At 52.0% G+C, this 13,462-nt stretch overlaps 1 protein-coding gene across 7 annotated transcripts in view; it reads right to left on the reverse strand.

Annotated features, from left to right (window-relative positions):
* Nucleotides 1-5,942: 5,942 nt before the first annotated feature.
* ERC1 (ELKS/RAB6-interacting/CAST family member 1) overlaps nucleotides 5,943-13,462 on the reverse strand; it is a 582,903-nt gene continuing 575,383 nt past the window's right edge. For 4 of the 7 annotated variants that reach the window (XM_073886912.1, XM_073886915.1, XM_073886913.1 and 1 more), the window contains one exon: nucleotides 5,943-11,571. In XM_073886912.1, coding sequence (XP_073743013.1) covers nucleotides 11,434-11,571 — 138 coding nt within the window. In that variant the 3' untranslated portion in view covers nucleotides 5,943-11,433. The remainder of the gene's footprint in view (nucleotides 11,572-13,462) is intronic. The other 3 variants (XR_012376469.1, XR_012376467.1, XR_012376468.1) reach the window with 3 other exon arrangements.

A 13,462-nucleotide genomic window follows, 5' to 3' on the forward strand; every position in this document is an offset into this window, starting at 1 on the left:
GGGGGCCTTCTGCTGGGCCCAGCGCGTGCAGGAGAGCTCAGAGGTCCTGGAACCGGGCTTTGCTTGCACGCTGCGGCCTGGCCTCCACGACCTGACGTTCTGGCCAAAGAATCCCACGTCGGGCTCCAGTCTCCCTGGGTCTCTTTTGTCACAGTGACTAACAGGCAGGCCAGACAAAGCTCGCATTCAGGAGCCCATCCCTGCAGGAGGATAACACGGCCCCAGCTGATGAGGCAGGCACATTGGCATCTGGAGTTTTTTCCTCCTAAAGCAGAAGCAATATGATTGTTGGCATCGGATTCCCCTGGGGGAGGGCACCGCAGCCTCAGCCCGGAGCGGGCTCCCAGAAGGCAGGCCCAGAGCTGTCCCGTGTGCTCTCCCGAGTTCATGCCTGGCGGCAGGGAGCCTGGGACGGGGGCGGAAGGAAGAGGTGGGTGGCAATTCCCCTACATGAGACTCCCCATTCCGGGCCTCAGCTTTCCCATCTGTAGGATTTCAGACAGGGGGAAATAGCCCTTACAGGCCCCGGCCAGAGTGGGATGACCTTTTAGGCAGGTGATGGTCCCCTTGGCAAGTCTTTAGGCAAAACAGCGTGTGGATTTACTCATAGGCCATGGGGATAATTCTACCCTGCGGATGGTGGGTGAGACCCAGCAAGGGTTTCCCAGGCAAAGGATGGCTCACCTGAGCTGATTAATGCAACAAACAGCTGCTGGGGCTCCCGTGTGCCTTCCCATGCATTAGCTCACCTAACTGCACTGTACACCTGTGAAGGGGGCACTTTATTTCTTTATTTTTATTTTTTAAAGACTTATTTATTTGAGGGGCACCTGGGTGGCTCAGTCAGTTGGGCGTCTGCCTTCGGCTCAGGTCATGATCCCAGGGTCCTGGGATCGAGCCCCACATCCGGCTCCCTGCTCAGCGGGAAGCCTGCTTCTCCCTCTCCTACTCCCCCTGCTTGTGTTCCCTCTCTCGCTCTGTCTCTCTCTGTCAAATAAATAAATAAAATCTTTTTTTAAAGAAGATTTTATTTATTTGACAGAGAGAGAGTGGGGGGAGGGTCAGAGGGAGAGGGAAAGAGAGAATCTCAGACTCCCCAATGAACTTGGAGCCTAACACGGGGCCGATCCCGCGACCCTGAGATCATGACCTGAGCCGAAACCAAGAGTCGGACGCTCAACCGACTGAGCCAGCCAGGCGCCCCTGGGCACTCTTATTTCTATTTTAAAAATGAGAAAACTGAAGGTCAAAGGGACCAAGTGAATTCTCCAAGGCCACACACCTAATAAGCAGTGAAGAGAAGAGGAGAACCTGGGTCCTCCTTCATCTTCTGGGCCAGGGCTCGCACGCGCCAAGCCCTACGTTGCTTCTGTTCTCCGCGCAGTCGGCGGGATAAGCATCCCGTCCCCCACGGCCCTGCGGGCCCCACAGACGCTGTGCAGGGCAAGGAGCCGCTGTGGCCGGGGGACAGCCGCCCGAGGTGGCACGGCCCCTTGCTGGACGGGGGTCCTCTGGGGCAGCTGGTGCCGCGGGGATGGCCAGCGAGGAGCCCGACGGCTGCGGAGGGCTGACAGGCTTCTTGACTTTTCTTTTTCCCTGGAGTCAGATGATGCCTCAAAGCTGCGGGATCTTCCTGACGTCAACGCTCATGATAACGATCAAAGGAAAACTGGATACAAGAACCTCCAGTCACCCACTCCCCCTGGAGCCTGCCGTGCGTTTCCGAGGCCGTGGCGCGCGTCCCCTCGGTTGCCCACGTTCGGCCGCCGCGGGAGGGGCAGCCGTGGCTGCGGGCCTCGCACAGAAGTGCTCGGCGCTGGGCTTCGCTCCAGCACCTTTCGGCCGCACACGCACACGGCGAGAGTCCGGGAGGCCGCCCCAACCGATGCGCACGCCCCTCCAAGGGAAGATTGCCAGCAGACTCGCCCCAAAGCCTCATTTCCGACAATCCTTAAGAATAAAATCGTAATAAAAAAAAATGCAAGCCTGAGACGAACCCAACAGGAACCACGTCTTGAGTGCGAATGCCGCCAGGGCCGGAGGCGGCGGAAACTCTGCAGACACTTGATGGACGTTTTTCCCTCACACGCCCCGCTCTCCCTCTTAAGTGAAGGCGGGTGGAGTTCTTCACCCTCAGGAGCAAGGCTGGAGTGCTGGGGGGCGGGGAAGGGGGGGCACTGAGGCCGAGAGAGACAAGGGAGACTGGAAGGAGTGCTAACTCAGGGCGGGAAGGCCAGCTTGCTGTCGCCGCACAGCTGGAAGCAAGGGAGGGACCAGCGCCAGTCCCCTGTGAGCGCCGCTTCCGTGGGGGGGGGGGGGGGCCAAACTTCCCCCCCCGCCCCGGGGGGGGGGCGGGGTCGGGGGGGGGGGGGGGCTTCAGCGTGCCCCGGGCGCCGTGGCGGGGGCATGGTCTCGGGGGACGCGGAGGGCTGACGTGGCATTACCGACTCTTCCAACCTGATTCCAGTCTCACCGAGGGCCTGGGGGAGACAGCACTCACCACGCGGCACTGCCTGAGCCTTGGCGAGTACACGGCGCCCAGAGCCGGGCGGCGCCAGCTCCCGCGTGCCTCGGGCCTCCGGCTGCGGGACAAGCAAGGCACGTGGTTTCCAGCGAGCTTGGAGCCGCCCCGCCGCTCCCAGGCCTGCTGTCTGGCCTCAGGCTCAGGCGGTGCCCGGGGCCGGGCGAAAGGAACTGCGGAGAGACACTGGCGCACAGACCGCCCCAGCTTTGACCAGAGGCCCATCACTTCCCGGCCTTGTAGGGCAGGGAGCGTTCGTTCCCCGCATGGCTCCGGCCGCAGGCTGCTCCTCGCTAACCCCAACAGCCCCCACGGTCGCTGGGCCTGGACACTTTCCAGAGTGGACACGCCCAGGTGCTTTTCTTTTTCTTTCTTTCTTGATCGACCTCTTATGGTGGCTGTAGTTCGTCACCGGTGTGGCTAAGGTTTCCCAAGCTGCCGTCCTTTCCAGAGCACTAGAGATCTCTCACAGTATGGGCCCACCCAACCTCCTTTGAAACTATGTTTGTGGCCACCATGTCTTCTTCTCTATGGTCTTTTTTTTTTTTTTTTAAGATTTTATTTTTTTATTTGAGAGAAAGAGGCACGAGCTGGGAGAGGGGAGGAGTGGGGACGGGCAGAGGGAGAAGCAGACGCCCGATGAGCAGGGAGCCCGATGAGGGACTCGATCCCAGGACCCCAGGGATCCCGACGGCAGCCGAAGGCAGACACCTAATGGACTGAGCCACCCAGGAGCCCCATTCTCCTCCATGGTCTTAAGCCAAGCAGTATTTGATCTTGACATTAGACGGCTTGCTATCCCCAAATACCCTGTGTCCCTTCCCACATCCCTATTTTTGCTCAGGCCCTCTTTTCTGCCTCCTTCATCCTTGAACTCCTTGGCTGGCCAAATTCAGTTTACCTTTCAAGGTCAAACTTGAAGGTCTGTGAAGAGCATTGCCTGCTCTTCTGCGCTCCCACATTTTATTGGGATTCCTTTCCTCCGCTGGACCCAGGTCCCCAAGAGAAGCGGCCACAGCAGTGGGTTGAAGAGCACAGGCCTTGGAGCCAGAGCCGTATTGAACCTCTAGCCCCACCAGGTCCGAGCTGCAGGACCTAGGGAAGGTGGTCCCACTGCCCTGTGCCTCATCTGTACAATGGGGATGGCAGCACCCGCCTCACAGGATGGCTACGGAGATGAAAGGAGAGAAAACAGGTGAAGTGCGGAGAGCTGAAGCTGGCTCCTGGGAGACATGCCCCAGGCTCTTATTGGCATGACTGGTGCCCAGAACACAGCAGAACATGAATACTGAACTGAGGGCTCTGGTGGCAATCTGTGAAGGCGGATTACTTGGATCCTGGGGGAAAAGGTCCACGTGTGGTGACTCAGGGTGGTTGAGATTGAGCCCCCACGTCAGGCTTCATGCTGGATGTGGTGCCTGCTCAAAATTCTCTGTCTCCCTCTCCCTCTGCCCCTCCCAACCCCCTGCCTTCGAGCACAATCGAAGGACGTGAGTATTTAACTTGGGGAAATTTCAACTATACATGGTAATAGAATGGGATAACGAACCCCGGGCATCTGATCCCCAGCTCCAGCAGTTACTGACCCACGGCCATCTTTCTGTATGGATGACCTGCTCCTCGCCACCTCCCCAACACACATGCTGGATTAGCTTAAAGCAAATTGCAGACGTGAAAAAAGCAATTTTATGCTTTACACGCTTAAAAGAGCTTTCAAAAAGGGAACACATAATATATATTATTTCTCATGGCTTATGGCTTTGTGACCTAGATGAAGGCGGCCTTATTTTCAATGGGAAGGTTGAAGAGAGGCTGGGAGGTCAGGGGGCAGGCTCTGGGCTGGGAGTCTAGGGCTCTTTCCAGGACATCTGGGAAAGCTCGTGGATCTCAAACACTCCCTCACTCCAGACTCTAAGTAGTTTTTTTTTTTTTTTTTTTTTTTTTTTTTTGAGAGAGCGCGCACAAGAGAGGGCAGGGGGTTGGGAGGGGCAGAGGGAGAGGGAGACAGAGAATCTTGAGCAGGCACCACATCCAGCATGAAGCCTGACATGGGGGCTCAATCTCAACCACCCTGAGATCACGACCTGAGCAATCCAGAGTTGGGCGCTTAACCGACTGAGCCACCTAGTGCCCCAAGACTGAGTAGTTCTTAATCATCTTTGAGCCAGCCTGAGATATTCCACCTCAAAAAATCAAATAATAGCAGTCTTTTTCTAATTCAGAGAAAAAACCAAGTTAATGGATGGAATTCTCAATTGCAAGTTCTTTCATATTTTCCTTGAACCTTGTGGTCTCTGCGTCCATTTGTCTGCAACGGAGTGCTGGTAGACCACAGAGTGAATAAACAAATAGTGAAAGAAGATGAATGGAAAACCCTGGAAAGAGCTGACCAGTGTAAACTGACAGCTTTCTGTGGACACATCTGCTTGTGGTTGTGATCTTACATTTTGCAGTATGATACATGTTCTGCAAGGGAAATTGCTCCTGCTTCATGATGACATGACGAGCAACATCAGGTTCCCAGTCCTGTAAATAGCGCGGTCTCCCAGGTGTTCCTCCACCTGGTGGGACTTCTCAGCAGCTGTTCCAGCTGGAGGTGGGCAGGGCCAGAGCCCAGGTGCAGGGAGAACCTGCCAGGAGGGGTGATGTCTGACTCTCCCGTCCAATTCCCAAGTGCCAGTGCACAGCAGGCAGGAATTTCCACCGGGGGGGGGGAGCGGTGGGGGCAGAGCGCAGCAAGCAGGGTGATCCCCTCTGGGGGTAGATGGAGAAATGGAGCTAAGCAGAAAACTAATTCTCATACAAGAAGTAGCCCCCCCCCCGAATAATTTCTTACTGAGCATAATAGGGCCAAAGACAAATACCAAAACTGGGGAATATTCAAGAACAGGTTCTTTGGTTCCTTTATTCTTGGTATTTGCACTTTCTGTTGGCTGCTGCAGCTCCCACATCCCTGAGCTAATACATCGGATACACCGAAAAGAAGCCTGAGTCCCAGGCCTGAGTGAAACCCCCTCTGCCACGCCATGGCTGCTCCCCAACCTGAGCACGAGCTCCAGAAACGCAGCTCAGTGAGAAATGGGGAAACTGGCTCGGGGCCTAGGGCCTAAGGAAGGAGAAAGGGAGGTGGAAACTGACTTCAAAAAGCAATTAAGGGGGCTGCCAGTCCAGCGTTCAGGTGCGGACTTAAAGGAGGCCAACTCCTCTCTCCGAGAACATCACCCCGCCAGGCCCGTCACAGCTGAGCCCAGCCTTGGCTTCCCCGTCCCCGCCTTAACCCCGGGCACAGTGGGTTCCTGGCTCACCTACCACGGCGTTAATCTCTTGGAGGCCGCTGGCTTCTCCCTGCTTTTCTGGCATTTGAGGACTCATCTCACTTGGCTTATCAGGCTGGTTGAGACTCAAAGAAAGACACAGCACACGATTTTTAAATAACTTTATAATTTCCTGATGGATTTAGTTTGTGAATAAAAAAGAAAAAAATGGACAAAGTGTTTACAATAATTATCAAGGCAAAGTTGACTCTAACACAATTTCTTTGTAATGTCATTATCCTGTCAGTAACACGACTCCGGCCGTCACACACACACACACACACACACGCACGCACGCACGCACGCACGCACGCGGTTGAAGGCAGCGGGTGCATTTGCATCACAGACACCATCATAGCGGCTGCTACTGTCAGCACAAGGAACTCAAGCTAGGAGTCGGCGCCCAGGGCCCCTCAGCTCCTCTCACTAGAGCGCAGCACTTGTCTTCTGGGGCAGAGGGGAGCAGATCCCGGGGAGACGTCGGGTCTCCATCCTGGACAGCCCGAGGTGCTTGGCAGGGTCCCAGGCCAGTGGGCTAGGCCCGCGTGGGCAGCCCCGCCAGAACGGGGGTGGGGTGGGGGGGTGGCCCTCGGGTAGGTCTGGCTGCGTCAGGGCATGAATGCAATACTGGTGTGGCGTGCAAACAAAGGCTGGGCCTGGAGCGCTTGTGCGGGGCCCAGGGGGGGATTTCTCTGGCTTCAGCAAGGGATCCCGTCCTTTCCTGACCATGGCATCTCTGGGGCCTAGAGAGACAGCCTGGGCCTGGGAGATGTAGGCGCTAAGAAGCTTAAAGGGAAAGAACCTGGGGCCTGAAGCCAGAAGGAACCGAGATCTGAGTACAATTCATTGGCCTGGATTGTGGGCTCCAGGCTGGCCGGCGCTTGGCCGTGCTGGATGGGTCACTGGATGATATAGCACCAAGTGGGCAGGAGAGAGGGTCTGCGGCCCGCACAGGGCTGCCGCCGGCTGTGAGGCTTCAGAGCCAAGCCCGGGTTACCACACAGTATTAGGCACACTGAGCTGGGACCAAGGTGGGTTTTGAGGGTGGTTATGGGGTCACAAACTTTGAAACCTCTACCCAGAGGTCCTGAGGATGTAGAGGAGATCTCTGGCACAAGTGGGGACCCTCTGAGCCCCGGATTCCAATTCCTTTGACTCAGCAGTTGTCTCTTTCACTACCTGGAGGGTGGCCACTGGTGCTTCCCAAGGGGCTAGCCCAGCTGCCACCTTGGCCAACTTGGGGGAGGTGGGGGAGGAGTTCGGCTGCCCCGTAGCTTGAATTCCTTTATTAACATGATATCGTTTTGCATTTCTTAAAACACAGCTCTTTAACTTTTCAGTTCTACAAACTACTTTTTAATATCTTAATAATCTCAACAATGGCCACAATGTAACTGCCCCAATGCTCTGAACCACACAGACAATATCGACAAGCGGAGAAACAAAAGAGGACGTGGGATGGGACAAAAACCCGCTCCCCCCAAATCAATCCCTAAAACCACCTTTCCCCCAAAAGAGTCAGGAGGAGAAATACCTACAAGAGGGTCACAGCACTCGCCAAACACATTGGAGAAAATCAGGAGACACTTGGTTACAGTTTTGACACTAAAAAGTTTGGAAACAGTTTTTGCTTACAAAGAGTAAGTAAAGACAGCCATTTTGTTCAGAAGGATGTCCCTGTAATGCGTGTGTGTTTTTTTTTGCCCAAACATTCCCTTAGTCCACGTGGGGAAAACTCCAGATTCTTTTTAAAACATTTCTTTGACCAGTTCAAGTCGCTGTCCTGAGAGGCCCAGGGACTGGCAGTGATGGATGGGTTGGCCTTGCAGGCTTGGCAAAGAGCAGCAGGCTCTGCTGCATCTACTCCGCCCTCGTCTGCTTTTCCACAGCTCTGGACTCTTGCGGGTGGCAGGTGAGGCTGGGGAGGCAGACATGGAAGTTACTGACATTACGGCCACAGGGCCCACTGTGACTCAGGAACGGCCGTGGGAGGGTCACATTCTATGTGGCACCATATTCCTTGATTTGCTCTTTCCTCAGAACCCCCCGAGGGCAGCCAGTGGGTCTGTGCCTCACGACTGGGGTCAAAGGGGTGGGCAGGATGGTTCTGGGATCAGCAGGACTCTCTAGCAGCAAATCCAAATGCCAATCCTGAACGTCATAGGGGAGGGATTAGCTCACCAGTTGACTAAAACTTTGTGATGACTTCCTCCTCCTCTTCTCTCTGAGGAGTGGGTTAGCCAACGAACTCCTCGTGGAAAACCAAACAGACTTTTATTGACAAAAGGTGCCAAGTCACACTGCCACTATGGACCCTGAAGGCAGTCTTGGGTCCCATCTGCTTTACTAGCATTTCTAAAGATCAAGTGTGAGGAAGAGAGAGAAGCATTTAGCTCTTCATTAGACTATAAGGTACCAGGTTAAAGGTTAGAGCTGAGATGGATTTGGGGATTCCCGTTCATATTTCTTAATATATTAAAGCCCATTTAAAATCTTTTCCATTTCAAATGGTATCCAAGTCCTTGTAAATCTCAATTCAGATACTTCACCAAGAACTCAATGAGTACCCGGGATAGAGGTATATGAGAAGATGAGAAAAATCACATTGTATTTCATCAGTCATGAGCCCCACATTAGATTCCACACACTCTTCTTCTTCCTGTCCCCTTTTATGATGACCTTGATTTGGGGTACAGATCTTTAGGTGCTAAGGGGAAACTAGACCTGCCAATGGAATGGATGAATTTGGTGAACCTAATAGGCAACTGCAGTGAGTTTTCAAGGCTATAGACCCTCCCCAGCAGCTGAGTCACCTTGTGAAAATGAACACCAGAAGAGGGTCATGCAGTGGTAAGTCTTTGTGTGATGGGAATTGCGCATTTAGTAAAAGTTGGCTCGATGAATGATCCCAACTTGATAAGACACTCTAAGTGCTAGACATTGTATTAATTTTGCCCTTGTAATATAAAGTCAGGTCATGTTTGCTATTAAAGTTTAGCCAAAACCTACTTTCATCTAGAACCAAAGAGTCCTCAGAACCATTTGAGGTGCTAGGATGACTACCCAAGAGGAATCAAGGAGATTCACAGAGACCGGACAGATGATGTTTGCCCAGAAATTTTTCTTCTCAGAAGCACCTGTCCAGAGGACTTCCAAGGGGAATCAACAGGAGGGGTTGAAATGAAAAGGGGAAGAAAGGAGGTGCAGTGAGAGTCACACACCCAGAGGGGCAAGCATGGCAGGTACCATATTTGAGAGCAGAAACAGAATGAGCAGGACCCAGGGAGACCTGCTTGCTGCCCCACCCCCCCCACCTGCTAGAGGGTAGCAGCCAGGGCCAGGCCACCCATCTGGGCACGGCCTCTGCTCCTGCCTGCTCTGCGCGGGTCCTGTAAGGGTGTCCTCATCCCTCAGGTCTCTGGTTATGGTAGATAAAGTGAGATTCTAATACTCCAGGCCTAAGATACGGGGGGCTTTCTATATCACTAAGAGGCAGTGCAAGAAATACATGGAATTGAGGTGACTGACCACAAACCACCATGACTAACTATGTAACTCCTCCATCTCCCACCTCGCCCACTTCTGGCCGGCCAGGCTATCAGGAAGCATCTCAGTAAGAAGTTTATGAGCAGAACCCATTTAAACCTTCGACACAAAACATTCTACAGCTTCTCACAGGAGAGGCTGTTTTACAATAGCAGGGAATCCGGGCAGCTGCAGATATGACCCTGTAAGTTAATGGGACAGTCAAGAGTTGCCGGTGGGAAGATACCAGACTGACAGCCGTGGTGACTTTCCAGGCAGCATCAGATTCTCTGGGTGAGTAACTGGGGAGGGGGAAAGGGGAAAATGCAAGACAAAAACATTTAGCCCAGCAACTCTTATCAGAAGACGTGAGTGTCTGGTGGGCGTCTGGCCGGAGAGGTGGTCAAAGGGCTAGATTTGGGTGAAGTGGTCTCTTTCTTGGTGCCTGATTATTTATGACTGCCACTGTCTAAGCTTGGGAAGAATGCCGTTCAAAATGCCAATACCTTCAACTGGATTTGCAACTTTAGGGTCCATTTTCTGATCTGCGACACACGGAGCTGGCCAAGTTCCACGTGATGTGCACGGATGTGTTAAGAAAACACCATCCGCGGCTGTAGCCCCCCTAAACACTACACCCTTGCAGGGTAACAACCACCACAAAAATCCTGAACCACCAAATAAGATCCTGCAGGCAAGTAACTGACTCAGCCCCCCTCAAGGGGGATAAGCCCCCCTCATCAATTCCATTATAAGGAGAAATGAGAAAGGCTCATTTGTGAAAGATTCATCTGGAAAAGAGAACTTCTACTAAGAGAAGGAGTGGGGAGGGGAAGGGTATGCCTTTGACTGCTTTGACTCAACCAGGTTATGTCTCAGAGAGTCCTTCACATTTCTCCCTCACTGAAAAGAGACTTTTGTCAAGGATGGGTACCCAACAGTGCCTTGCACACAGTAGGCATTTGATAAATATTCTCTGAATGAAAGGATGGAGGAAGGAATGTGTGTGGGATGAGAGACATTCATTTGTGCCAGAAGGAGGTTTCAGACAATGCTCGAGGCTATGGTTCTGGGAGTGCACATCAAGAGTAAAGCTAAAAGGGAGGGAGGTGGGTGGAACATGGACGGTGGGAAGGCAGAATCATTCTTTTGGGGCTCAGGGGCCTAGAATGCCAATGAAGGAGATGTGTAGGAGAAACCAGCCTGGCCCCAGGGAACTTCTACAGAAGCAGAGCTCTAGGCGGTGACAGCAGGGCCTCACGTCAAACCCTTCTTCTCCTTCAGATCCAGATGTATGATGTGACAACCTAAGTATAAGGTCAAAGGTCTTAAGCAAGAGGGACCCGGGGAGAACTGTCCACACCATCCTCTTGTTAGCTGGCTGAGAAGAACAAGGATGAGTGAGACAGAGAGGGCTGGGGCAAGACTCCAAACTTGGGGTGTTAGTGTTCACCAAGCCGTCATGAGGCCTGCTTGCAGCTCCCCTGCATAAAACATTACACAGGAAAGTAAGCAAAAGGGACAGCAAAAAGAAGAGTCAATTTCTTTTGTCCCTGTTCTCTCTTTTCCCCCCTTAAGATTTTTTTTTTTACCCTTTTAGGAGAAAGCACCTGTTGTGATATTAGAACACTCAGCTCTCTAGTCCATTGGGAAGTTTCTTTCAATATGCTGAACTCCAAGGAGATTCCAGGTTTAGTTCTCATGTCAAGGGCAGAAGGAAAAAGGGCTCTCCACTCCATGTCCCTCTGTAAGGGCAGAACCACCAGCTTCCACAGTTCTCCACTGCTGATGACTGGATGGCAGTTCTTCATGGAAACCTGGCCACTTACCCACCCTGGACATCAGGAAAGTTAGTGTAGAGACAATATCCAAAGTTGAAAGGCAGAGTCAAGATGTCCAGCTATAGAAAGGGTGCTGGAATCACACTCAAAGGACCAACCAAGATAGGACAGAGTTTGTAGTGTTTGTTGGGTGCCAGGAAGTTTCTGGGTGCCCGTTCCTTACAGCTCTTCTTTCTTGACTCCTGGATTTACTCCAGCAGGCTGCTGGGCTGGCCGCTCCCACAAAGCAGGGTCAGGACGACTCTTCCAATGCATTGACCACTTGCTCCAGGATGTCGGGACAGTGATCTGCTATCTGCTGAAGAATGGCATTGGCAAACTCCTGTAGCTCTGCATTGTCCCGTTCACCTTTTTCTAACTCATCCTGAAGCTGAAAGGGAAAGGAAAGATGGACTTCAGATAAAATAAAATGATGCTGTTCGCACTGGGTTAACTGTTATTGCTCATGAGTAAGGAAATGGCATTTCCAACAACATGGCTGAACCTGGAGGGCATTATGCTAAGTGAAGTAAACCAGAAAGACAAATACTACATGGTATCACTTCTAAGTGGAATGGGGGGTGGGAGGGAAAAGGCACACTCACAGAAACACAAAGTAGAATAGTAGCTACCAAGGGCTGGGGGAGTGGGGGAAATGGGAACGGGTTGGTAAAGGGGTACAAGCTTTCAGTTATAACATAAATAAGGTCTGAAGATCTAATGTACAATATGATGACTACAGTTGATAACATTGTACTGTATAATTAAATATGCTAAGAGAGCCTGGGTGGCTCAGTTGGTTGAGCGTCTGACTCTTGGTTTCAGCTCAGGTCATGATCTCAGGGTCGTGGGATCGAGTCCTGCATCGGGCTCTGTGCTGCCGAGCATGGAGCCTGTTTGGGATTCTCTCTCTCCCTCTGCCCCTCTCCCCACCTAAAAAAAATAAATATGCTAAGAGAGTAAAATTGAAATGTTCTCAAAAGGGAAAAAAAAAGAGCTATGTGAGAGGACAGATGTATTACCTCGACTATGGGGATCTTCACAATGTGTACCAAACCATCATGTTGTACACTTATGTCAGTTTTATTTGTCAATTAAACCTTAATAAAGCTGGAATGAAAAAAGAAATGACTAAAAACAGGAGAGGCACTTTCTATGGGAAGTCTTCCTGCATCAAAGTTCCCAATCAGGAAGGGGTCCAAGTTAACATCGAGTGTTTGCTCGTGAAGAGGTAACTAGTCCAAGTCCCAAAGCGGGTAAGCCAGCACCAGTGCTCTCACGCCAGGGAGAATGTTCTCTCCACTGTGTCACAATATTACACCCATGCCCAGCAGGGGAGAGGGGCACACCCATGATCTCAGATGGATCTTAATCTTGCATAATGGTCCTCTGTCCTAGGGAAACTTATATCTAATAGACCTTTCCCCGTTTGCTATAAACCACTTTTTTTTTTAAAGATTTTATTTATTTATTTGAGAGAGAGAGAATGAGAGACAGAGAGCACGAGAGGGAAGAGGGTCAGAGGGAGAAGCAGACTCCCCGCTGAGCAGGGAACCCGATGTGGGACTCGATCCCAGGACTCCAGGATCATGACCTGAGCCGAAGGCAGTCGCTTAACCAACTGAGCCACCCAGGCGCCCTGCTATAAACCACTTTTATTCAGTATGTTAGACTACCTGCTAATTTAGGCCTGCTAATTTAGTTAAAAGAGATTACTCTGAGAAACACATAAGATAGTCCTCTGTTTAGGAGTAAGTATAATTCTAACTTCCTATTGTTTCAAATGCTCTCTTGGACATTCCTTCAAGCATTAAGCCAGCATTTATCGAGGGCCTCCTGTGTGCTCGGTGCTGAAAGATGAATGCATTTGGTCCTTGCCCCGAGATCCATGAAGGTTAATGGAAGAGAAAAACACATGCACAGATAATTAGTTACCACAAGTGAGGCCTGAACGCGTGCTACAGGGGAAGACCCAAGAATGACAGCTGCATCCTGGAGGGGTCTGGGCAGATGTTACTGCAGGCGGTATGTGATGTGGATCCTGAGAGCTGCAGAGGAGTTTGTGGGGAGATCAAAGAAGAGGCTTTCAAGCAGAGGAAAGAAATGCAGATGCGCAGAGCTATGAAGGGGCTTGGCACAGACCTTGGGAAGACGGAACCTTTCAGTGCGGTGGGAGCGTAAGGTAAAGGGACTGCGTAGAGAATGACAGGAAATGAAGCTGAAGAGGCAGACGGGGGCCAGACTGTGGATGGAGAGCTAAGCAGTTCAGATTTAATCTGGTT

This window comes from Callorhinus ursinus, unplaced genomic scaffold (assembly GCF_003265705.2).
Source record: "Callorhinus ursinus isolate GAN/ISIS: 27379988/994484 unplaced genomic scaffold, GSC_fseal_2.0 scaffold74, whole genome shotgun sequence".
In the NCBI taxonomy this organism is placed as follows: Eukaryota; Metazoa; Chordata; class Mammalia; order Carnivora; family Otariidae; genus Callorhinus; species Callorhinus ursinus.